Raw genomic sequence first — 26,744 nt, 5'->3', positions numbered from 1 at the left:
CAAAGAACTTTCACCAGGGTGTTGCCTGGTCTTGAGGGCATTGGCAATGAGGAGAGGTTGAATAAACTAGGATTGTTTTTACTGAAAAGGCAGAGACTGAGTGGAGACATGATAATGGTCTACAAAATTATGGGAGGTATAGGCAGGGTGGATCGTCAGAGGCTTTTTCCCAGGGTGGAAGTGTCAATTATGAGAGGGCAGAGATTCAAGGTGAGACGGGGCAAGTTTCAGGGAGATGTGCGGGGGGGAAAGTTTTTCACACAGAGTGATTGGTGCCTGGAAGCTGCCAGAGGAGGTGGTGGAAGCAGGCACATCTATAGCATTTATGAAGTTTCTGGATGGGCGCATGAATAGCGAGGGAATAGAGGAGTGGTGTCCAAGTAAGGGCAGAGGATTTTTTTGTTTTGTTTAGTCAGGGCATTATGATTGGCACAAGCTTGGAGGGCCAAAGGGCCTGTTCCTGTGCTGTATTTTTCTTTGTTCTTTGATTTTGGTATCTGAAACATGGAAAGAACAAAGATTATGAAGGATGGTGTTTGTAGAACTCATCAGGAGCAAGAATGACGAGAGTTTTTTTTATAATTTAAGGTAAGTGTAAATAAAACCCACATGCCAATGTGTGATCCTTTCAGTAACTTGCTATTTTTCTCCCCACTATAACAGTATTCGGGTTTCCATACAGAAAGATCTGAATCAGACCATGAGAGCCACTGGGGAGGAAGTCCACTCACCGACAATGCTTCCCCACAGCTGCTGGATCATACAGACGGGTCACAGCCACATTCCCAACATGACATTATATCCTGTGCCTATGGACAGTTTTCCGATAGAAACTCTCTGTGCTACGGCTTTGCCCTCGAGCACTCCAGATCGGTGGAGGAAAGGCAGTCCCACTTCCACACATCGCCGTGCGAGGGAGGAAGGTGCGAGGCAGGCAGATACTTTCTCGGCGGCTCACAATCGGGAAGAGACAATTGGTGGAACTCCTCCCGTATGACGCTAGCTCTGACCAAGTCATCTCCGGAGAGCAGAGAAGGATATGAAAGCGGCATGCCACATATAGCTTCTATTCCCAATATCCATGGTAAGATAACTATAAGGGAGGAACATCAGTAATTGGAAATTTTGTAAGGTAGGAAGCAATCAATTCAATGGAAGGCTGAATTACATGCGACAAGAAAAAAAGTTATTCCATGAATTGTTCAATGAACAATTTGCTTTTTTACTGTGACTAAGTAATCTGAAACCTGGTACATGGGGATAAATTGCTTTTAAACTGCATGCTGTCAAACAGAGAAATCTTAAAGAATCTGATTTTAACTGTGCGTAAGTGAATGAGTTTCGAATGAACTAAAATCGGGCCCCACTCAACACAATACTGAAAATTAATGCCAAATCTGTCAACTGTAAGGTCCATACACAGTAATCTGAGTTTCCATCCCGTTAATACTGGAAAGAGAGATAATTGCTTACTAGAACTAAACGTGTCTTGTTTGAAATGTAGGGGAAAATTGTGTCTTTGCCACCTGGGTGGCAAACTAGTGAGGAGGTCATCTGCCCATTATAAAACCGACTGAATTTTCATTCCAGGGGGATGGTGCTTTGGCGTACATTCATTCCTCAACCAGCAAAAACAGATTAAATGGATATTCATATGTAGCATAAAAGAGGTAACTGCATAAAATCAGGGTTCACAGATCAGAGGCAATGGATTTGCATGAATTGAAGAATGGAACCGGACGGAAAACTGGGAATAGGAATAAAGGGATTATTTATGGGCTTGCAGACTGTAACTAGTTGAGGTACTGCAAGAATCAGTACTTTGGCCTCAGCTACTTGCCATGTATATCATCAACTTAGATGTGTTGACGAAATGTAATGTATCCAGGTTTGTTGAGGATAAAATACTAGATGGGAATGTAAGCTGAGAGGAGAATGCAAACTGGCTACAAAAGGATATGGACCAGTTGAGTGAGCTGGAAAGAACATGGCAGATTGAATACAGTGTGACAAAGTGAGAAATTATCCATTTGGTAGGGAACACAGGAGAGCAGAGTATTTTCTGAATGGTGGTGAACTGGAAAATATTGGTATTCAGAAGGACCATGTGCATCTTTGAACACAAAACAGAGAAAGCTAATGTGCTGGTACAGTTAGGAAAGCAAATAATATTAGTCTTTATTAAAAGAGATTAGAATATAAGAGTCTTACTACAATTATATAGAGCCTGATTTTACTATTGCACCCATTTTCAGGTGCGAAAACTTTGTAAAGTCGGGCATGTGGTGAGTAGTGCAAGCTGGGTCTACCTCCGCGCCGGTTCCCCCTTTACCAAGGCTCGAAAATGGCCACAATCAGGACCGCACCTGAAACGGGTGTGACGGCCATTTAAATGCATTTGAATGTATTTAAATTGACTTAATGAGCTGCATGCCCAACCTTATTAGCGCTTCCCCCTTTACCACCACCTTCGCCCATCTAGAATCGGCCTGATTCGGGCGCTCCAGCTAGTGAGGAGGTAAATGCCGAGCGTCTGACAGCTTGAGATCAGTGGGTGGGGGGAGGGGGTGTCCACAGCCACTTTGCCTGAGATCGGTGAGGGGAAATGGTGAGGGGAAGTCCGCTGCCACTCTGCTTGTGATTGGTGAGAGGAAGGGGGAGAGGGGGACGCAATCAGTCTGGGTGGTAGGCGAGTGGGGGGGGCGGGGGTACGGGGGTCAATAATGTTGTGGGGGTGAGGAAATGTCTATGGAAGCCAAGGGGAGGCATTATCCGGCACGGGAGTGATGCGGCAAGGGGGCCGCATTCTATCCTTTTTTTTCTGCGCGTGTGCATTTGGAAGTGCCAATTGGAGCTGCGTGATTTCGGGCGTATCAAGCCACACCCACTTCTACAGCCTGATTCAGAATTGCTGATATTTTATCAGGCAGAGTACATATGGGGGTGCCTGAGAACAGGTCTAAAAGTCGGATCTGAAACACTCTCAGTTTCAAGTCCGCCCAGCATTTAGAATCAAAATGGTAAAATAGGGCCTACAGTCTTGGTGAATATACATGGAGTAATATGTACTGTTTTGATTTTGTTACCTAACCTAGGCCTATATTCCTTCAAATTTAAAAGAATAATAGGTGATCTAATTGAAATTTATGAAATTCTGAAATTCATGGCCAGTCTATGCTCGGAGGAACATTCCCCAGACTGAGGAATATAGAATAATGGAAGAATCATAAAATCCCTATAGTGCAGAAGGAGGCCAGTCAACCCATCGAACCTGCACCAATAACAATCACATGCAGGCCCTATCCCCATAACTCCACGTATTTACCCCGCTAGTTCCCCTGACACTCAGGGGCAATTTAACATGGATTTTGCTGCCATTAGGAATCCAGAACCAGGGATCACAGTCTCAAAATAAGGGATCAGCCATTTAAGATTGAGACGAGAAGAAATTTTTTGAATCACAGGATTGTGAATCTTCAGAACTCTCCGCTTCAGGCAGCTGTGGACACTCAGTCATATTCAAGACAGGGATTAATAGATTTTTGGACACAGTGGGAATGAAGTGAAATGGAGATCATGTGGGAAGGTGGAGTTGAAGTTGATGATAAACCATGATCTTATTGAATGGTGAAGCAGGCTCCTATTTCTTATGCTCCTTTGCTCGTTCTTATGTTGCGTTTGCTGGTAAAAGGCAACTAACTGTGAATTAGAATGATTCACCAGTAAAAAAGTGCTTTGAGATCTCCTGTGAATTTGAGAAGCGTTATACAAATGTAGTTTGCTTCTTAAAAAGAACAAAGAACAAAGAGTAGGGCAGCATAGTAACAGGCGTTTTGGCCCTCCAAGCCCATGCCAATCATGATGCCCTAACGAGACTAAAAAAAAACCTTCCGCCCTTACTCAGTCCATAAGCCTCTATTCCCTCCCTATTCATGTACCCATTCACATACCTCTTAAATGTTGCTAATGTACCCACTTCCACCGTCTCCTCTGGCAGCGTGTTGCAGGCATCCACTGCTCTCTGCGTGAAAAACTTTCCCCGCAAGTCTCCCTTAAACTTTCCCTTTCTCACCTTGAACCTGTGCCTCCTTGTAATTGATGCTTCCATCCTGGGAAAATGCTTCTGACTATCCGTCCTTTCTATGCCTCTCATAATTTTGTAGACCTCTATCAGGTCTCCCCTCCCTCAGCCTCGGTCTTTCCAGTGAAAACAACCCTAGTGTATTCAACCCCTCCTCACAGCCAAATTAAGTACATCAAATCTTCCAATTTTTTTTTGAAACAACAGTAATGCCTGTCAAATATGTGATTAAAAATGAGGTACATATTTTACAAAGCAAGGGGAGCATGGCTTTGTTTGCAGCCTATTCTGTATAAAATGGGGAATGCTAATCTTGTGCTGTCTTTGGACCCAATACAAGAAAGCTGGCCCAGCTCTCCGAAGTGTACATTTGTGCCAGATCTATGCCAGTTCCTTGAAGCTGGCACTATATTTGGCTGACTTTCACACCAGCTGGATGTGACTTATTCTCATACTGATTCTGTTTGACGCTATCTCACATAATGAATACTTTCTGGTTCATTTCTAATTAATTAATAATAAGGCTGGATCCCTTCCAGATTTGTGTTGCTGCGGTTCGAGGATATTTTCAAGACATTGGAAATGAGATGTTTACATAAACATCAAGCTGAGTTTGACAATTCATGATTAACATCTTTTCCTATTTATTTATTTTGCTTGAGTCAATATTGCTCATCAAAATGGTGACCATGTCTGATATTGGAGTCAGGATTATTCTGGTCAATCTGTCTAGCAATATCATTTAGGCATTCTTTATACTCATGCTTGTGACTTTGCACAAATAGTGAACAGATACAGATGTCACTACACAAAGTGACCAAAGGAATATTTAACCAGTTGTTTGATTATATGCCAAGTGTTCAAATCTGTGTTCAATCTTTGACTTTTGTGTTTATTTGGCACATGTTTAAAATGTCATTGTATCTCAGTTGGTGCTGTATATGGAAACACTTCTAGATTAGCGTTTGTTAAATGCTGAAAGATTTCTTCCTTTGCATTGCCTGCCTGATGTTAGTTGAAGCTCATTGAGATACCTATGAAATTTGATTACTTAGCAGTGGTAAATAAGATGAAAGCAGAGGCCCTAATGGTCACAAGGTTCCAGGAGGATGGTGGCAACTTGCAGTAAAGATCCTCCTTAGGTCTTTATATTGCATCAGTGACTGAAGCCTGTCAGGATGAGGGCAGCTCACTTATACTCTATGAACTGGGTCATCTCATGGAGATGCACCCGATCCTTCAGCAGCCTTCATCATCTGTCCCTTTCAGGACCATACTCTCACCAGGCAGAAATTCTGAAGAGATGAGGGGGCCAACCCCATCTCAAAAATGCTGAGAACATAGTGAAAATCACATAACTTTGTCATGCCTGCACATGACAATTTGACAGCAATGACAAGCCACATCAAGGTGCAGGCATTACTAAGGAGACGAGTGACTATGAAGCCAGATAACCACTTTGCTCTGAAGGTTACACACAGGAAAGAGGTTCTAAACTGAGACACTTGCTTTCATCTTGTGCAGAATTTCACATCTGAATGTCTCAAACATTGCTCAGCAGTAAAGATGCCATGTAGTTTAAGTACTAGTATCGCAAATATGCTTACATTAATACTGCAATGAAGTTACTGTAAAAATCCCCGAGTCACCACACTCCAGCACCTGTTCAGGCACACTGAGGGAGAATTTAGATGGCCAATGCACCTAACCAGCACGTCTTTCAGACTGTGGGAGGAAACCGGAGCACCCAGAGGATAACCACACGGACACGAGAAGAAGACTCCACACAAACAGTAACCCAAGCTGGGAATTGAACCCAGGTCCCTGGCGCTGTGAGGCAGCAGTGCTAACCACTGTGCCACCGTGTCACCCCACAAGAAGACAGACATTCTTGGGAGTTTATTTACAATCGTAAACATTATATACAAGTGATTAGCATCGGTGCCCATTCTGTGTAACCTTCCTGATCTTATCGCTACATGTTGACGCTGTCTCTAAGGACTGATTGGCCCACTGCTGTTCCTGTGTGGCTCTGAGGAGAGATTGGACAAATTTGGTTTGTTTTCATTTGAATGTCGGAGGTTGAGGGACGGCCTGATAGAAGTTTACAAAATTATGAGAGGCATGGATAGTCAGAATCTTTTTCCCAGCGTAGAAATGTCAATTATTTGGAGGTTTAAGGTAAAAAAGGGAAAGTTTAAAGGAGCGTGGTAAGTGCCTGGAATGTGCTGCCAGAGGAGGTGGTAGCTCGACAGATAAATGAATAGGCAGAGAATAGAGGGATATGGACCACAGAGAGGCAAATGGACTTTAGTTTAGAAAGGCGTCATGTGTCAGCACAGGCTTGGTGGGCCAAAGGGCCTGTTCCTGTACTGTACTGTTCTTTGTTCTTTATATGTCCACAGTGGAGCTGGAAGCAGCCTGCTTACTGTTACACCTTGTCTGTGATGACCTTGGTGGGTGTTCTCTGGAGGTCCAAGACCTGGAGAGCCCTGGCCTGTCTTCAGGGTACTGAGATAAAAGTAAAATACTACGGATGCTGGAATCTGAAAGAAAAACAGAAAATCTCAGCAGGTCTGACAGCAACTGTGAAGAGACAATAGAGCCAACGTTGAGTCTGGATGATCATTCATCAGAGCCAAGAGCCAAGAAAATCAGAAGAGATTTGTACAATAGGATGGAGATGGGATGTCTGCAATTGGACAAAGGGAATGTGAATGAGGATGAAAAAAGCTAGAAAGGTGCTGAAAGTGTTCATGAAGTGATCAGAATGTGTGAATAGCAGAACAGAGATACAGATTGTTAAAGGACTGCCTGTGGAATGTAGCAGTTGCCCTGAAGGGGAAGGTCGGTGGTGGGTTGCCCACCAACAGCTCCCTCCCACCACCTCCATCCCCCATGAAGATGACACGAAGATGTGAGAAAAAGCGAATATGACACGAAGATGAGTGGAAAAGCGAATTGAGTGGAGGGCGCGGAAAGTCTGCAGAGAGATCTGGATAGGCTGAGTGAGTGGGCAAGGACCTGGCAGATAGAGTATAACATTAGCAAATGCGAGGTTATCCACTTTGGTAGAACTAATATTAGGAGGGATTATTATTTAAAGGGTGAAAAGCTGCAGCATGCTACAGTGCAGAGGGACCTGGGGGTCCTTGTGCACGAATCGCAAAAACCCAGTCTGCAGGTGCAGCAGGTGATCAAGAAGGCGAATGGAATGTTGGCTTTTATAGCGAGGGGGATAGAATATAAAAGCAGGGAGGTCTTGCTGCAACTGTACAGGGTACTGGTGAGGCCGCAATTGGAGTACTGTGTGCAGTTTTGGTCCCCTTATTTGCGAAAGGATATATTGGCCTTGGAGGGAGTACAGAGAAGGTTCACCAGGCTGATACCGGAGATGAGGGGGTTAGCTTACGAAGAGAGATTGAATAGAATGGGCCTGTACTTGTTGGAGTTTAGAAGGCTGAGGGGGGATCTTATAGAGACTTACAAGATAATGAAGGGGCTAGATAGGGTAGAAGTAGAGAGATTCTTCCCGCTTAGAAAGGAAAACAGAACTAGAGAGCACAGCCTCAAAATAAGGCGGTGGGGGCGGGGGTGGGGGGTGGGGAGGGGGAGGCGCAGTTTAGATCAGAGTTGAGGAGGAACTTCTTCACTCAAAGGGTGGTGAATCTCTGGAATTCTCTGCCTGTTGAAGTGGTGGCGGCTACCTTGTTGAATATATTTAAGCCACGGGTCAATAGATTTCTGATAGACCAGGGAATTAAGGGTTATGGGGAGAAAGCGGGAAAGTGGAACTGATCCACTTCAGATCAGCCATGATCTTATTGAATGGCAGGGCAGGCTCGAAGGGCTAGATGGCCTACTCCTGCTCCTATTTCTTATGTTCCCACCTCAACCCCGGAGTTGGGAAATCATGTTGAAACTGTACAAAGCTTTAGTTAGCTTGCATTTGGAATATTGCGTGCGGTTTTGGGCACCACATTATCAGAAGGACGTGGCAGCTTTGGAGAGAGTGCAAAGAAGGTTCACCAAGATGTTGCCTGGGTTTCAAGGATGTTGGTTATGAGGAGAGGTTGAATAAACTAGATTTGTTTTCACTGGAAAGATGGAGGGGAGATCTGATAGAGGTTACAAAATTATGACAGGTATAGACAGGGTGAATAGTCAGAGGCTTTTTCCAAGGGTGGAACTGTCAATTACAAGGTTCAAGATGAGAGGGGGAAAGTTAAGGGAGATATGTGGGAGAAGTTTTTCATGTAGAGAACGGTGGGTGCATGGAACCTGCTGCCAAAGGATGTGTTGGAAGCAGGCGCATTAACAACATTTAATAGGCATCTGGGTGGTACATGGATAGGAAGAAAATAGTGGGAAATGAGCCAAGTAAGGGCAGAAGGTTTTTTTCAGTTAGGACATGATGATCGGTGCAGGCTTGGAGGGCCAAAGGGTCTGTTCTTGTGCTGTATTTTTCTTTGTTCTTAGTACAGTAGAGTCAGAATAGCATTGTCAGAGGGATCCTCATATGAGTGCTTGCTGTTGACCTCACTGTCACTGTAGGAATTGTTCACGTCCTCTCTGGCCAGCGCTGTAGCACAATTTGTAAAGAGAGTGAGCTCCTTGTGTGGCACAGTGGCACAGTTGTTAGCACTGCTGCCTCCTCTTAGTAGCAGGGACCCGGGTTTGATTCCCAGCTTGGGTCACTGTCTGTCTGGAGTCTGCATGTTCTGACTGTATCTGTGTGGGTTTCCCCCAGGTGCTCCGGTTGTCTCCCACAGTCTGAAAGACATGCTGGTTAGTTGTATTGGCCATGCTAAATTCTCCCTCAGTGTATGCGAACAGATGCTGTAGTGTGGTGAATTTTTATAGGAATCTTATTGCAGTGTTAATGTAAGCCTAGTTGTGACACTAATAAATAAACCTTAAACTTGATGTTTGGCATTCCATCCCCAGTCTGGGACCCCTCCCTCTTACTGTGAGTGAGCTTGTCCTGCATAAAGACAGATGACGAGATTGTGAGCAAGACACATGCCAGAGCAAATCAGATGGATGCCAGTGGGTGTGGGTGTGCTGAAAGTGGAACAGTAGATGGGATGAAGAAATGACCTCCAGAGGAGATGAGACCAGATGGAGATCTGAGAGTGTGTGAGAGAGAGTTATTGGGAGATGTCCCTTGAGCTGGCAGTGAGTAAGATGCCCATGAATGTGCGATGGAATTGGGAAGGTGTGAGTTCCATAAGAACATAAAAATTAGAAGCAGGAGTAGGCCATCTAGCCCTTCGAGCCTGCCCCGCCATTCATGGCTGATCTGAAGTGGCTCAGTTCCACTTTCCCGCTTTCTCCCCATAACCCTTAATTCCCTTGCCTACCAAAAACCTATCCACCCGTGTCTGAAATATATTTAGCGAGGCAGCCTCCACCACTTCAACGGGCAGAGAATTCCAGAGATTCACCACCCTTTGAGTGAAGAAGTTCCTCCTCAACTCCGTTCTAAACTGGCCCCCCTTTATCTTGAGGCTGTGCCCTCGAGTCCTGCTGTCCTTTCTGAGCGGGAAGAATCTCTCTACCTCTACCCTGTCCATCCCCTTCATTAACTTATACATCTCTATAAGATTCCCCCTCATCCTTCTAAATTCCAACGAGTACAAACCCAGTCTATTCAGCCTCTCTTCATAGTCCAAGCTCCTCATCTCCGGTATCAGCCTAGTGAACCTCCTCTGCACTCCCTCCAAGGCCAAAATATCCTTGCGCAAGTGCGGCGACCAAAACTGCACACAGTACTCCAGCTGCGGCCTCACCAGTGCCCTGTACAGTTGCAGCAAGACCTCCCTGCTTTTATATTCTATCCCCCTTGCTATAAAGGCCAGCATCCCATTTGCCTTCCTGATCACCTGCTGCACTTGCAGGCTGGGTTTTTGTGACTCATGCACAAGGACCCCCAGGTCCCTCTGCATAGTAGCATGCTGCAGCTTTTCGCCCTTTAAATAGTAGTCCCTCCTACTATTATTCCTGCCAACTTGCTAACATTGTACTCCATCTGCCAGGTCCTTGCCCACTTGCTCAGCCTATCTAGATCCCTCTGCAGACTTTCTACACCCTCCGCACAATTTGCTTTTCCACTTATCTTTGTGTCATCAGCAAATTTTGACACCCTACACTCCATATCATCTATATAAATGGTAAATAGCTGAGGCCCCAGCACCGATCCCTGGGGCATTCCACTAGTCACCAACCGCCAATCCGAATAGCACCCATTGATACCAACTCTCTGCCTCCTATTAGACAGCCAATTCTCTATCCACGCTAACACCTTACCCCCAACTCCATGCCCCCTGACCTTCTGAAGCAACCTTTTGTGCGGCACCTTATCAAACGCCTTCTGAAAATTGAGAAACACCACATCCACCGGTTCCTCTCCGTCTACCGCACTAGTCACATCCTCATAGAATTCCAATAAATTCGTCAGACATGACTTCCCCTTAACGAATCCGTGCTGCGTCTGCTCTATCAAACAATTTTTCTCAAGGTGCCTTGATGACGGATTCAAGCATTTTTCCCACAACAGACGTTAAACTAGCCGGCCTATAATTCCCTGCCTTTTGCCTGCTACCCTTTTTAAACAGCGGCGTAACATTAGCCGTTTTCCAATCTTGCAGCACTTCCCCGGAATCCAGCAAGGTTTGGAAAATAATCACTAAGGCATCTACTATCACCTCTGCCATTTCCATCAGAATCCTGGGATGCATTCCATCCGTTCCTGGGGACTTGTCCACCATCAGTCCCGCTAGCCGATCAAGCACTACCTCTCTAGTGACTGTGATCGCATTCAGGTCCTCAACTCCTACCATCCTCCTATCTTTAATACTGGCAAACTATTCGCATCCTCCTCCGTGAAGACCGAGGCAAAAAACTTTTTTAAGGCCTCAGCCATTTCCTCATCCCCCACTGCTATATCCCCCCTCTCATCCTCTAAGGGTCCAGCATTCACCCTAGCCAGCCTCCTCCTCTTTATAAATTTATAAAAACTCTTACTATCCTTTGTTGAGAGTAATTAATTAGTTAGCTTAGCCTAAGGGTACGAATGAGATCGTTCATCCTCTTTCTGCACCTAATATAGAGAATTAGTACTGACCATGGCCTATTGAGCTGGAGCGGTGAGCTTGCTGGACTTCCTGTGGCCAGAGGTGGGGTAGAGGCTATCACGGTGGGCCTCCACAGTGTCTGGAAGGAATTGCAGGGAACTGTCACTGCACCTGGTGGGCTGCACTCTACTTGGCTTTTGGGACCTTATCTTTACTGGAGCAGTCCTGGGCTGGAAGCATTGAGAGCTGTGTGCAGTTTAAGTACGGCACCTGGAGTCAGGAATTAATGAGGTAACAGCATGCTAGGCGAATCAGAGGCTGGTAATGGACAATACAGTGTGAAAACCTGCCATTTTATCCAGTGGGGAAAATGATGGTTTTCATGCCCACTACTGTACTTAGTGCAATCATGGAAAGTTTCATCTGGTGTTACTACCCAATAGGTAAAAAAGCACTCAATAGTTAGGAAGATATGGAGAAAGACTGGCAAGGACAACTAGAATTCCAGTCAAAGCGGTGGAATCACTGAACTACTTAAAAATAACATAATGGCAGGAGAAACAAGGTTGCAACTAGCAGTAATATAGAATTATACGATAAGTGGGGCTCTATCCTGGAGTAGGGGGTATACTATAGACTAGCAAAAAATGGAAGGAAATTGGAGAAATAAATATAGAATCAAATCAACAGAATAAATATAGCAGGCATGGGATAATAATCCTGGGAGATCCCAGCTAGTTCCAGATAAACATCAAATTAAGGCGATTGCCAAAAGAACCATGAGAAAAAACCTTTATACAGAGAGTTTTTGGGATCTGGAATGCACTACCTGATAAAGTTTGATTTCAGATTTCCAGCATTCACATATTTTGATTTGTGTAAGGGTTATTCTGCTCAACATCAAAATTGGCAGATGGCACCAACCCAGGATGTGTAGCTAACACTGAAGAATCCAATAAAAGGAGACATGAGAAAACTAGCAGGCTGAGTGGTTAAGTAAAAAGTGTAGATACATATAAAATGATGCAGTTGGTAGAAAAAATTGAGAAGTAATTCCACTTAGGAAATAAGAAACTGAACGGGTTGGAGGAGCAAAGAAATCCAGGGATATCGATGAAAATCATTAAATGTAGCATAGTAGGTAAAAAAAAAACAGAATTTTTTTCTACGAATATAGAATTCAGAAATAGTAAAGTTATATTAAACTTTTATGGGATGCTGATCAGACCTCATAGATTTACTGTGCACACATCTATAGCTAGCACTTCAGCCTACTGGAGAATGTGCGAAGCAGATTTAAACTCTGCAACTGAGAGTATAGCTATCATGAAAGGAATTAACTGGTTTTTTATTTCACTTTTTAGTAAAAGAAAATCTGAGAGGTGACCTGATAGAGGTCTTTAAAATGATGAATGGGTGAATAGGGCAGATATGGAAAGGATGGATGGGATTTTATGACCCTTCTTGTCAGCGGGATTGTCTGGTCCCACCGAAGGCGAACCCCACCATGGCGGATTCCCCGGTAGTGAGATGGGCGTGCCACACAAAGTGCCATAGACTTTGGCAGGACTGGATGATTCAGTCTGACTTACTGAAGAACCCAAAACCATGAACCATTAATACAAGGTAGTTATGAACAAACCCAAAGGAAAATGAGAAGTGTCTTCACTCAGAGAGTGGGTAGAATGGAGGAGAAACAAGAAGTGAACAGCTTAGGTGTTTTCAAAAGGAAATTAAAAGAATAACTGAGAGGAAAAGATATGGAAAGATAAGTTGAAAGGCGAAGAGATGATTGGAGCAGACCATGGGCTGAATGGCCTGTTTTTGCACCATAATTCTTTGTCACTCATCTTGCATTGTATAATAATTTTCCTGAACTTCTTTTCATTTTCTCCACATCTTAAAAATCCTCCTAAACCCTTGTTTCCAAGTTCTCTGTCTTATCCTTCTTTGGTCACCTCTGCTAAGCACCATGAAATGCTTCATTAGAATTATACAATCCCTATTATGTGGAAGGTGGTACAAAAACACAAGTTGTTGCTGTTGGAATATGATACTCGCTCAGGCCATACTTCCATGTCTGGGCAGGTGCTTTGCCTTTGAACTGGCTGGTTCCAACACTGTTCCAATAGATTGAACTGTAACTAATTGAGTGTGTGGTTTAATAAGATCACAGGCATGGTCAAATCCCAACATTATGGGCAAGTTTTTCCAGGGTAATTGATAGAAAGGGAAATTTTGCTAAATATTCATTTAATTGCGGTCTGAAGTTGGGCTATATGAATATTAACATGGCAATGCTTAATGCATTTAGATAAAATTCCTATGTGCTGCCTTAATAGACATGTTAACCTATTTCAAACAATAGGGAGGTTAGGTCCCAGTACACAGGGTTACAGACTGGAATCTGCAGGCAGTTGTACTTTTCTACACTGGAAAATAATTAAATAGTAAATTTGCCTTTACTCTTGAGAAGAGTTTAAACAGGCATCTTTAAAAATCTGCTGACTAAGCAGGATATAGTTAAAGATATATTTCAATTGGATTCACTGGTTTGCTTTCTCAGCGATAATAACTACATGGAACTTGCAGCACAATTGGGACCCAAATGAGTTTAGGATACAAGCCTTTTCTCTGCATTCACTGCCCACATTATGATGCACCCAATTATGCCATTATAGTATCAGTTCCTTTGTTTCCACGTGCCAAAATTTGAAACCTAGCACTGAGAATAATTAAAATAAATTGAACCCCATCAGCCTCTGAACTATTCCTTCAGTGAACGATGCAGAAGGCGGTACATAGGCTGATGCGTTGAATTAATGTGTCACTGCACAATTACAGTGCCTTTTGTCATGCGCTCCAGCTGGTGCGAATGTGATAACATAATTTAAATGACATGAAATGTATCATATTTATATAATAGTACAGACTAGTTTACCAGCACTATTGCGATGGCTGGAAGGCAGAGCATACTTTTGCTGAGAAAGGAACTGTAATTACCTCAGCAGTTTTGCTACAGTGGGTCAGGATCAGTTGCAAAAATAACAATGGCCGAACAATGCGTTATTATTACAGTATTAATCTTACGATTATGAATGTGCAAATCTGCCTAAACTTTCAGTGAGGAAGCGTTACTCTGTAAATGATGAATTATCACAGATTGTTGGCTAATTGGTGTCACTTGTGAAAACAACATCTTGCCCTCAATCTTCCTCTGCTTTTTGTGCAATTGCTTCATTTGCACTTTAATCGCCCTTTAAACCCGGCTACAGACAGCTAAAAGCAAATTATTGCAGGTGCTGGAATCTAAAACAAAAACAGAAAATGCCGGAAAATCTGCGCAAGTCTGACAGCATCTGTGGAGAGAGAACCATAGAATCCTACAGTACAGAAGGCAGCCATTCAGCCCATCATGTCTGCCCCGACCACAATCCCACACAGGCTCTACCCCTATAACCCCATGAATTTACCCGAGTTAGTCTCACTGACACGAAGGTGCAATTTAGCATGGCCAGTTCACCTAACCCGCACATCTTTTGCACTGTGGGAGAAACTGGAGCATCCAGAAAAAGCCCACGCAGGCACGGGGGGATCATGCAAACTCCACACAGACAGTGACCCAAGCTAGGAGTCAAACCCAGGTCCAGCATCCCCTGCTCCTCGATCCGCTCCTGACCCTGAATGAATCTTCCCCCCTCCCCCATGAACCCATCATGAGGCTCCCAATGGGGCCAGTCCCCTGGCACTGGTTGGCACTATCAGGTTGGCACTGCCTGGTTGCCGTGGTGCCAACCTGACAGTGCCAATCTGTGCCAAGAAGCAGTTTCATTGCCAGGCCACCTCTCAACCATGTCCCTCTCCCCTAGGGGGCAATCCTCACCTTTATGTCCCTGGGGAGACCCCCACGACAGGTTCATATTCAGTTGAACCTCTTGGAAATTGCCTCGGAGTGACATTACGCTGGCACCCGCTGAATATCCAGTGAGGTGGCAGGGGGGGCGAGGGGATGTTCCAGAGAGAGTTCTCACTAATGACATGCTATTGTGTTAAAATGAGCTTTCTGTGGTCCCATGGCGTGTTTTATGTTACTCCACTGGCGAGGGGTCGGTAAGATCGGAAACTTACCAGCGTGAATTGTGTTCCCTGGTACGCACCACCATTCCCGCAGACAGAGACTTTGGGTTCTAAATTGCGTCCGTTAACTCTGTTGTCTCTTCACAGATGCTATCAGACCTGCTGAGATTTTCCAGCATTTTCTGTTTTTGTTAAGTTTAGTAATTAGCTGTGTAAGTATCTCTTGAGCAATGTGATAGTTGTTTATGATGACCAGTCAATCTCACACACAGAGAATAAATTATTTAAACTATGAAGTTTCACTCCTTCAGACAACAAATTGTTTCAGGAGATTTTAAGATACCAGATTTTAAATTTACATTATTTTCTTGCTTTTCCTTTTGATCTCTTTTTCCTTCTTTCTCTTTCTTTTATTTCAGTTTTTTCTTTCCATACTCGATTGGACATTGAATTCACCCACTGTAATGCATCCACCTCCTCCTTAGTCCTTCCTCTTTTCTTCCTCAACCCTTAAATCTCTAATCTTCAAGAGATAGACCAATGGCATGGTGCCACAATGGTTAGCACTGCTGCCTCATAGCACCAGGGATCTGGGTTCAATCCCAGCCTTGTGTGTGGAACAAAGAACACAGGAACAAGCCCTTCGGCCCTCCAAGCCTGCAGCAACCATACTACCCAACTTAAATAAAACCTCCTACCCTTCCGGGCACCATATCCCTCTATTCCCATCCTCTTCGTGTATTTGTCCAGACTCCCTTTAAAACTCACTATCGTATCCGCTTCTACTACATCCCCCAGCAATGAGTACCAGGCAACCACCACCCTCTATGTAAAAAATCTGTCTTGTACATCTCCTTTAAACCTTGCCAGTTGCACCTTAAACCTTTGCACCCTAGTAATTGACTCTTCCACTTTGATTTTCCACTCATTCCTTGCCTCTCATAATCTTGTAGATTTCTATCAGGTCACTCCTCAACCTCCGTCGTTCTATTGAGAACAAACAAAGTTTCTCCAACCTCTCCTCATAGCTGATGCCCTCCATACCAGGCAACATCCTGGTAAATATTTGCTGTACCCTCCCCAAAGCCTTCACATCCTTCTGGTAGTGTGGCAACCAGAATTGAACAAAATATTCCAAGTGCAGGCTAACTAAGGTTCTCTAAAGCTGCAACATGACTTGCCAATTTTGAAACTCAGTGCCCTGGTTGATGAAGGCAAGTATGCCCTGTGCCTTCTTGACTACTTTCTCCACCTGCGTTGCCTTTTTCAGCGACCTGTGTACCTGTACACCCCGATCCCTCTGACTATCAATACTCTTAAGGGTTCTGCCATTTACTGTATATTTCCTATTTGTAGTAGACTTTCCAAAAGCATTAGCTCACATTTGTCTGAATTAAACTCCATCTGCCATCTCTCCGCCCAGGTCTTCAACTGAATTATATCCTGCTGTACCCTCTGATGGTCATCATTGCTATCTGTAAATCCACAACCTTTGTGTTGTCTACAAACATACTAATCAATCCAGTTCCATTTTCCTCCAAATCTTTTATATATATTGCAAACAGCAAAGGTTCCAGCACTGATCCCTGAGGAATGCCACTTGTCAAGCTCTGCATTCAGAAATGCACCCTTCCATTGCTACAGTATATCTTCTTTGACCAAGCCAGTTTTGTATCCAGCTTACCAGCTCACCTCTGATCCCATGCGACTTCACCTCCTGCACCAGTCTGCCATGAGGGACCTTGTCAATGGCCTTACTGAAGTCCATATAGACAACATCCACTGCCCTACACTCATCGATCATCTTCGTCACTTCCTCGAAGAAGTTTGCGTGTTCCCCCCATATCTGTGTGGGTTTCCTCCCGATGCTCCGGTTTAAGAAATAGGAGCAGGAGTAGGCCATCCAGCCCTTCGAGCCTGCCCCGCCATTCAATAAGATCATGGCTGATCTGTCGCGGCTCAGTTCCACCTTCCCGCCCTCTCCCCATAACCCTTAATCCCCTCTCTTATCAAAAACCCATCAACCCGCGTCTTAAAAATATTTAGCGAGGCAGCCTCCACCACTTCAACGGGCAGAGAATTCGAGAGATTCACCACCCTTTGAGTGAAGAAGTTCCTCCTCAACTCCGTTCTAAACCGCCCCCCCTTTATCTTGAGGCTGTGCCCCCTAGTCCTACTGTCTTTTTTGAGCGGGAAGAGTCTCTCCACCTCTATCCTATCCATCCCATTCATCATCTTATACGTCTCAATGAGATCTCCCCTCATTCTTCTAAACTCTAACGAGTACAAGCCTAGTTTATTCAGCCTCTCCTCATAGCTCAACCCCCTCAACTCCAGTATCAGCCTAGTAAACCTCCTCTGCACTCCCTCCAAGGCCAAAATATCTTTGCGCAGGTGCGGCGCCCAAAACTGCACACAGTACTCCAGCTGCGGCCTCACCAATGCCCTATACAGCTGCAGCAAGACCTCCCTACTTTTATATTCAATCCCCCTCGCTATGAAGGCCAGCATCCCATTTGCCTTCCTGACCACCTGCTGCACCTGCAAGCTGGGTTTTTGCGACTCATGCACAAGGACCCCGAGGTCCCTCTGCACCGTCGCCTGCTGCAGTTTTTCGCCCCGTAAGTAATAGTCCTTCCTACCATTCTTCCTACCAAAGTGGACCACCTCACACTTGCCAACATTAAATTCCATTTGCCATTTCCTGGCCCATTCGCCCAGCCTATCTAGATCCTTCTGCAGACTCTCCACACCCTCCGCACAATTTGTCGTTCCCCCAATCTTGGTGTCATCAGCAAATTTCGACACCCTACACTCGGTTCCCTCCTCCAGATCATCTATATAAATGGTAAAAAGCTGAGGCCCCCAGCACCGACCCCTGGGGCACTCCACTAGTCACCATCCGCCAATCCGAGTAGCACCCGTTGACCCCCACTCTCTGCCTCCTATTTGACAACCAGTCCTCTATCCACGCTAACACCCTACCCCCAACTCCATGTCCCTCGACCTTCTGCAATAACCTTTTGTGAGGTACTTTGTCAAATGCCTTCTGAAAATCTAGAAAGACCACATCCACCGGCTCTCCTCTATCCACCGCCCTAGACACATCCTCATAGAACTCCAGTAAATTTGTCAGTCCAAAAATGTGTAGGTTAGGTTGATTGGCCATGCTAAACTGCCCCTTAGTGTTGGGAGATTATTAGTAGGGTAAAAACATGGGCTTAAGGGGATGGAGCCTGGGTGGGATTGTTGTTGGTGCACGCTCAATGGGCCAAAGGACTTCTTCGGCACTGTAGGGATTCTATGAGTTAGTGGAAGCTCAAGAGACCGAATGGCCTCCTTCTGCAATGTCGGGATTGTAAGGTTCTATGGTAAAAGCAAAAGATGTGAAAAATCTGAATTCTGCTGGAAATGCTCACCAGACTGCATCTGTGGAGAGAAATGTGAGAAATGTCATGTCTGGCTGCTCCTGTCCGACATACGAAGTATTTTTAGCACCTCTTTTTAAGGATATACTCTCTGTTGTTCAGTCAGCCGTGTTCCGGATTCCTGTTCCTGCTGTGCCATTAATCAGCCTGCAATTCCAGAAATGTTGTGGGCAGAACATTTTTGAGTGGATGACTGCGGGAACAAGCGCTTCAGACACCATAGCGTACAAGACTAGGGACCAATTGCTGGAAAATGGAATTGGAATTAATAGGTGTTTGATGGTGCAGACACAATGGGCCGTTGGAGCTTTTCTCTGTGCTGCAAAATTCTGAGGACGGTATTTTACCGTCCCACCTGCCATGGGAATCGTGCTGGGCGGGACAGAAACCTCAGCGGATTATGTAAAGGTCTGTTGACCTTGGACTGGAATTTCAGGTCTTGTGGCGAGCGTGGCCATAAAATCCCATCCTGCTACTGTGTCCAACTAGAAGGGTATGACAAGAACTTCTCTGCTTAAGCAAATTCTGGGCATAGATTTCTTCCCTCAGATGATATTCGAGCAGCACGATTTTGTCAAATGGCAGAAGAGTCAAGGTCCTTTATTTGTTAAGTTTTATCTGTTAAATGATATTATTTAGTAACCACACATGTTAAACAAATGCATTCAGACAATGCAGCCAAGTACTGCTGTTGATGATATTGCTGGACAAATGTTTAATATGTTCTTATTGCATGTTCTCCAGCCACTATTTTAAAGCAAACAATTCAGGGTTCCAGTTCAAACACTGCACAAATAAAGCCCTACGTGCCAATACCATTAAATGTTTATGCACTAATGTTTTCAATTGTAGCCTCTGGACTCATTCAGCAGAAAATGAATGAGTTCAGAAGGGTGGCACGGTCGCACAGTGGTTAGCACTGCTGCCTTACAGGGCCTGGGACCCATGTTCGATTCCCGGCTTGGGTCACTGTCTGTGTAGAGCCTGCACGTTCTCCATGTGACTGCATGGGTTTCCTTCGGGTGCTCTGGTTTCCTCCCACTGTCCCAAAATGTGTGGGTTAGGCTGATTGGCCATGCTAAATTAGTGTCGGGGGACTAGCAGGTTAAATATGTGAGGTTACGGGGGTAAGGCCTGGGTGGGATTGTGATTGGTGTAGACTTGATGGGCTGAATGGCCTCCTTCTGCACTGTAGGATTCTATGAAATGATTTATATTGCTGTTTTTATCTTCTGCAGGAAGAGGACACTGGGATGAAGACAGTGTGGTCAGTTCACCGGACCCTTGTTCTGCCAGTGAGTCGGGGGACAGGTACCACAGCGAGAGGTACCAGAGCAGCCCGCATGAACCGAGTAAGATCGAGACTCTGATAAGAGCAACGCAGCAAATGATCAAGGAAGAGGAGAGCAGGCTGCAAATGAGAAAAACTACCTCGGAGCAGTTGGAACCGATGAACGGTGTGGGCAAGCTCCATGCTGCATGCTTTAACATGAGCTACCAACAACAACAAATGACCAGTGTTGTGTGCCGTGCTCCGCCAATGGCTAACACCTCTCGCTGCGATCACCTCCAACAACGAGATGGGAAGATCATGAGCCCTCATGAGAACGAATACAACGGCAGCCCCGTTTCACTCTCTAGAATAAGTAGCCCTAGTTCCGACCGAATCTCAAAGACGGGTGTAGCCTTAAATAAGGACTACTTAGCCTCAGACATGTCCCCTCATCAAACAGGGGCAAACTGTGCATCATCCCCAAACTATTACTCCACTCATCATCGACAGTACTTTGATAAACATGCATACGCACTGACTGGCTATGCCTTTGAGCACTTGTATGATACTGAAGCCATTAAAAACTACTCTCTGGGCTGCAATGGCACTCACATTGATGTGACCTCTCACTTCCGAATGCAACAAGATCCAACCCACGCACACAAGGGCACCACGGTTATTATTACCAATGGGAGCTGATGTTTCACTTTAATAGACCTTATGGTGAAAGACAACAAGCAGAGAGAGCGCAGTAGCTTGGGTTTAGCGGAAACATTGAGGCGGCATTTGTATCCCCAGTGCTAGCTTGCACATGTAGGCACTGAACTGGGTTTACCACTCTGTTATGTTTGACAGTGGGTCCAGTGTATGCACTACACACCCATACACAGAGTGCACTGCAGTGTATTTAAGGTGAATGAATTTGGGCTGGATGGGCAGGGTGGGAAAGCTTCTCCCTTTGCTTGTTGTAGCAAAATCATAAATGTGTTTTTCTGCCAAGCAGTTTACAATTTTGCTACACACCAGCACAACAAGAGTTTGTCCATTCCCTCCCCAGCCCCGCCCCCGTGCTATAATCCACGTTAGGTGGTTAGTCAGTTGCAACAAAGTTAAAAATAAACCAGGGTGTAGGGCCTACTTTTGTTTGTATTTCAGCACACTTACTGAACAGTTTTCATCAAGAATTCTGTCAGCAGTGTTAAGAACGAGGTGAGCAATTAAAGATGCATTCATTTAACTGGAGTAATTCCTGACTAAAATAAAAGTGTTGGTTGTGGTAAATGGTCGAACGGGAATTACATTCAGCTGATTAGCCCAAAGGCAATATTGCAAAGGATAGCTGGTTGGTCATCGATACCTGGCATCATTGAGTTAATTCGCATCAGTCACTTATATCTGAACGAAGAAGGCTAAGTTATATTGGATCAGCCACGTGTTGCTTAAAAGGACAGAGTTACCACGGAAGGGAAAAGATTTGTGAAAGCTTTCATGTATCAAAGAACAGTTTGAGCACTGGCGTTAAAGCCTGTGTTAGCAGTGAAGACTGATGGTCACTTGTGGTTAACATTCATACATTGGCTCCTTTCACTTTCCAGCTAGACCCAAAATGCTTATTTATAGGACAGAAAACTTCCTGTTTGCAGATGGAGAAACAAATGCAGTGAACCAGCTAATCAAATTGAGTCAAAGATGCATGAGACACAGCAGGTTTTATTTTTACAAGGCATTTAACACGTTTTACAAGGCAGTGCTTTCCTCTGCCAGAAAGCTCTCTCACAGCAAGCATGGTGGTCCCAGCAATTAATAGAGGGAAGCTTCAGATCAACATGTAAGGACGTAGTACTTAAAAATAGTTTTTTCTGTTGAAATAGTTGGTTGTGCTCAAGATATTGAAACACCAATGAGTCCTATTCTTTTTTGCTCCTATTATAAGTACCCATAAGTATCTACTTTCCATTATATACAAGCCCAGGCAGGCACTTGTGGAACTGTTACATTTTAAAGAGAATTTCTACTCCTTAAGGAAAAGAGAAGTTTACTTACAAATCTAACCTTCTGTCAGATTTTCTGACCTGCAGCTGGCAGTGTACAGGAAATCCTGTTTGGGAATATTTTAAAAATCACTTTGCCTTTTATTTAAGCAATCTTGCAGCGAATTTGCAAAACTCTTTCAGTAAGAGCAAATGCGCTGACCAACAAGCCTGTCTGTTGACTGGTTAGAGAGCACATTCGCCTGTGTTCCTCTACCTCCAGAGCTGAACGCTCAGTTTGACAGAACAGCAAGTAAGAATGGTCTGAAAAGGAATAAGCCTAATGGACCTAAACAAGTGACAAAAGAATACTTCGGAACAGTATACTGATGCTTAAAGAAAGTGGCTGTCTAGCTAGGAGGTCACTTATGCTTAAATGTCAGAGAACTATTTTGGTGCGTTTTTTTGGTCAGTTTTAACAATTGACCTTGGCAGCACTTCCTCTGCAACAAACTCTGAGCGTCTATTATGGAGCAATTGAGTTGGATCATCACTCTAATGTTCCATTGAACAATCAAAAATTCACTTGAGAATATGATGCCCTCAGTTAAACATTATGCTATTGAATATCTTCATTTATTTTTTGCTAGGTTCCAGTGATCAGCTACCTCCATACCTTGGCAGGTGCTCTGCCTTTAAATTGTACAGTTGCTGGCTTGTTCCATCATTGTTTTAACGATGAAACCATAAATAATTGACTGCATGCCTTGAGATTCCAGCTATAGTCAAAGCCATGAAAATCATGATCTACTGACTTGCCAAAACAGAAAAAAAAGCAAAACTGCAACAAGATGTTTGCGATTAAATTATTGTCCTACCGAGATTTAATTTTTTCACACAATTCATTCCTTTCTGGCTTCAGTGGCTAACAAATGATGTGGTTTATCAGCCCTATACCACAGTGGGTCACAACATACTGCACAAAGCATGACAAGAAATCACATGACAAGAAATCTGGACCATGTAACAGCCCTTAAAACACAAGTCATGGCATTTGATATTCTGAACAGTATAGAGTTTCTGTTTATACAGGAGGCATAGAATGCTTGAACCTGGATAGATTGGGGGTCTGCCTTGCTTTCTCTGACTTGATGTCCTGACTTTAAAAAAATCTGGTGATAATTCTGTTGGAAATGTTACTGTTCTGATTAAATTCTGCCTGCACCCTCCACTTAACAATGTACAGTTGATAGTAGCCTTGTAGTACATGTTGATGTGAATACAATTTGTAAAATTGGTGCCAAGTTCCTTTCGTGTATTCATATAGAAGACTATGATTTGTATAGTTAATCCCTAAGATCCTGTAAAGTGTTTCCTGTTAGATTTATTTATATTGTAAATAGTTCTAACATTTGAAGTACATGTGCATAAAATGTATTTATTATGTGAAGAAAGAATGTTTTGGGTTTTGAAATATAGTTACAATTAAACAGGTTTTTTGTTTCTACGAGTCTCTTCTGGATGATGTTAGCAGTGCGGTTGATATATTAACAAGGGTGGGCAGGAATTAACGAGGATTTACAGTTTTCTGTGAAGGACTGAAACTTGTTAACTTTCTCAGGAGGGTAAATGTGCTCATCATTATAAAGAGGATGTCAGTGTTGAGGAATGAGACACTATTTTCAATTTCTTCAACTGGTTTTAAGACATTCTCAAGGTCAGGCATCATGTGGTGTAGCTGTGGACTAATTGTCTTTTTTTTACAACACTCCAATTGAATGTTTTAGTCCCAACTTTGGAGAAAGAATATGCTGCGCATCCCTCTCACTGACCAATCATTCACATGTCATGTGGGAGGTGGATTGCTAAACTAGTGTCAAATTATTTTAACCTAACCCACTGGTTGGGAAATTGATGGGCTTGGGTGTGTGAAGTTTATTTATTAGTCACAAGTATGGCTTACATTAACACTACAATGAAGTTAGCGTGAAATTCCCCTAGTGTGGGCTGGTTTAACACCCAGCCCACTTTCCTCTCCATGATGCAAAGTGTACCCCTTCCAATTCCCAGTGACTTCCATCCAGTGAGTTAAGGTTACACTAATTCAATGGTGCAGTGATTAGTACTGCTGTCTCATAGTGACAGGGACCCAGGTTCAATTCTGGCCTCAGGCCATTGTGTGGAGTTTGCACTTTCTCTTCGTGTCTGTGTGGATTTCCTCTGGGTGCTCTGGTTTCCTTCCACAGTTCTAAGATGTGCTGGTTAGGTTGATTGGCCATTCAGAATTGACCCTAATGTCAGGGGGATTAGTGAGGTAAATATGTGGAGTTACAGGAATAGAGCCTGGGTGGGAATGTGGTTGGTACAGACTCGATGGGCTGAATGGCCTGCTTCTGTACAATATGGATCCTATGAGATAATTGGGTGAAATTCAATGTAGGAGATCTTGGCCACCAGGCAGAGAGCCAGCGAGAGCCTTACCTTGCCTCTTTTCAGGAAGATCAAACACATTAAGTGCCAAATTTAACTGGGCATCAGTGAGCCTTTCTTGGGATCAAGGACCTGGTGGGGCAGGGGGTGTATGGTTTCCTGCCCAAGAATGCTGCTTAACAATCACAGGGAGACAGCTCTTTGTTACTGGTAGCACCACTTGGGTTGGTGGTGGCTTCTGCCGGTAATGCACCCACCCAAAGCCCAGGATCGCAGAATGGATTGCTGGGTGGTGGAGGGGGGGTTGGCACCAAAGGGTAGGAAGTGACTCTCAGCAGATCCCCCCCTCTAAATGCCATGATCAGGCACCGGATAGAATTTACTTTTTAGGTTCCCCTCATGTTGAGTCCTCTATCTGCTGCTGGATGAATACCAGTGACTAGGAAGAGGACTTCAAAGCAGGTGCTCATTGCCCAAATAATAACGGGGCAGGAAGGGCATTCACGAGCCTACTGGGGCAGAGGCCAGAAGGCAGCGACATCCCCACCCACCACTCTCCCACCCTAATAAATACCATCAAATGCACCAAGTGGGAGGTTATTAAATTCTGCCCATTGGGTCAGAGGCTGGTAGGAGAGGTGGTATACTGTCATCTAGAGTGGAGAGAGAAAAGGCAATGCCAGTTTCATGTGTCGAAGCACTGTACTCTCTCTCTCTCCTCTGCATGTGGATAAGGAATGTGGTCGTTCTCATGTGGATGCCCCTATTCATGTTCTCCTTCGTGGGTTCACAGACTGTGGAGACGCTGATCCTCAGAGCCACAATGAAAGAAATCTAAAATCCTAGTGGTTTCTGGAGGAGAACGACCCAGCAGGGTGGCACGGTGGCACAGTGGTGACTGCTGCCTCACAGCGCCAGGGACCAGGGTTCGATTCCCGGCTTGGGTCACTGCGTGGAGTTTGCACATTCTCCCTAGGTCTGCGCAGGTTTCCTCCGGGTTCTCCGGTTTCCTTCTACAGTCCGAAAGACATGCGGATTCGGTGGATTGGCCATGTTAAATTGTCTGTTAGTGTCAGGGGGACTAGCTAGGGTAAATGCATTGTGTTATGGGGATAGGGCCTGGGTGGGCTTATGGTTGGTGCAGACTCAATGGGCTGAATGGCCTCCTCCTAAACTGTAGGATTCTATGATTTTTAAAAGGATTTTTAAAAGGCATTCGGCAAAGTCACACCAATTAAACTGATAGAGATGGTTAAAGCTTAAGGAATTATTGACAAATTGGATAGCTGGATTGAGAATTAGTTCAGCAGCAGAAGACAAGGGCTAGCAATAAGAAAATAAATGCTTGATGAAAGAAAAACAGAGGTCAGTCCTTGTACATCTGTTCACACAATATTCATCAATTATATGGAACCATTCCTTCCTTTATGGAAGGAAATCTGCCATTCTTACCTGGTCTGGCCTATATGTGTTTGCAGACACAGCAATATGGTGAAGGATCAGCCATGATCTTATTAAAGTAAGAAGTAGAGAATGCTTTTGAAGGGTCTTACAATCAATTCCTGCTCCTAATTATTATGTACTCCTTAAAATGAATTTTCAACAAAGTTAGTTAAAATAGGAATGATTCCTGATCCTCAAAATTATCCATTCAAAACAGAGAATATGGGTCAAATCAGAATTGGAGCATTACATTCCACATTTGTAAGAATTATCTCTATATAATTCTTTATTTTTTCATGGGAAGTAGGCATCATTGACAAGGCCTGCATTTGTTACTTATTCCTAATTGCCCTTGAACCCATTGTTGTCGGTCTGGAGTCACATGTAGGCCAGATCAGGTAAGGATGGCAGATTTCCAGCAAGGGGCATGCATGCGGCAGGTTGTAGTGGGCTGCTCTTGGACGTTGCTTCGGGAGTTGCCTATTGCTTCATGTCGTTAGTGTGCTTAAACTGGACCATCTCGAGGGCAACATGACAGCTCAGAGACTATCTCTGTTGCTGTGCGGACACATGGATTTGGGCCTGTGTCTGTGGGAGTTTGCACGTTCTCCCCGTGGTTGCGTGGGTTTCCTCCGGGTGCTCCGGTTTCCTCCCACATCCCCCAAAGATGTGCTTTTAGGCTGATTGATTGGGTACTAAATTGTCCCTAAATTGGACCTCCCTGATCCTCGCACGTTAGGTGTAGACTAAAATCATGAATAGGTCACTGACAGTGGGACGGCAGCGCGGGCTCGTTGGGCCGAAGGGCCTGTTTCCCGTGCTGTTTTGTTTTGTTCTTTGTTCTTTGTTTGTTCCTCCCATAGAGGATATTAATGAATCAGATGTGTCTTTACAATTGATGATGGTTGTCATGGTCACTGTCACTGAAACAAGCTTTTAACCTCAGATTTATTAATTGAATTTAAA

At 44.3% G+C, this 26,744-nt stretch overlaps 1 protein-coding gene across 1 annotated transcript in view; it reads left to right on the top strand.

Moving 5' to 3' along the window:
• The window catches only part of sim1a (SIM bHLH transcription factor 1a), an 83,600-nt gene extending 60,959 nt beyond the window's left edge, over positions 1–22,641 (top strand). The window contains exons 10-11 of the mRNA XM_080192819.1: positions 664–1,084; positions 19,901–22,641. Coding sequence (XP_080048945.1) covers positions 664–1,084; positions 19,901–20,634 — 1,155 coding nt within the window. The 3' untranslated portion in view covers positions 20,635–22,641. The remainder of the gene's footprint in view (positions 1–663; positions 1,085–19,900) is intronic.
• Positions 22,642–26,744: the final 4,103 nt, after the last annotated feature.

This window comes from Carcharhinus amblyrhynchos, chromosome 7, assembly GCF_965287045.1.
Source record: "Carcharhinus amblyrhynchos chromosome 7, sCarAmb.v2.hapA, whole genome shotgun sequence".
Taxonomy (NCBI): domain Eukaryota; kingdom Metazoa; phylum Chordata; class Chondrichthyes; order Carcharhiniformes; family Carcharhinidae; genus Carcharhinus; species Carcharhinus amblyrhynchos.
Note: the sequence above shows the minus strand (reverse complement) of the source record. Positions and strands in the feature narration are given on the sequence as shown.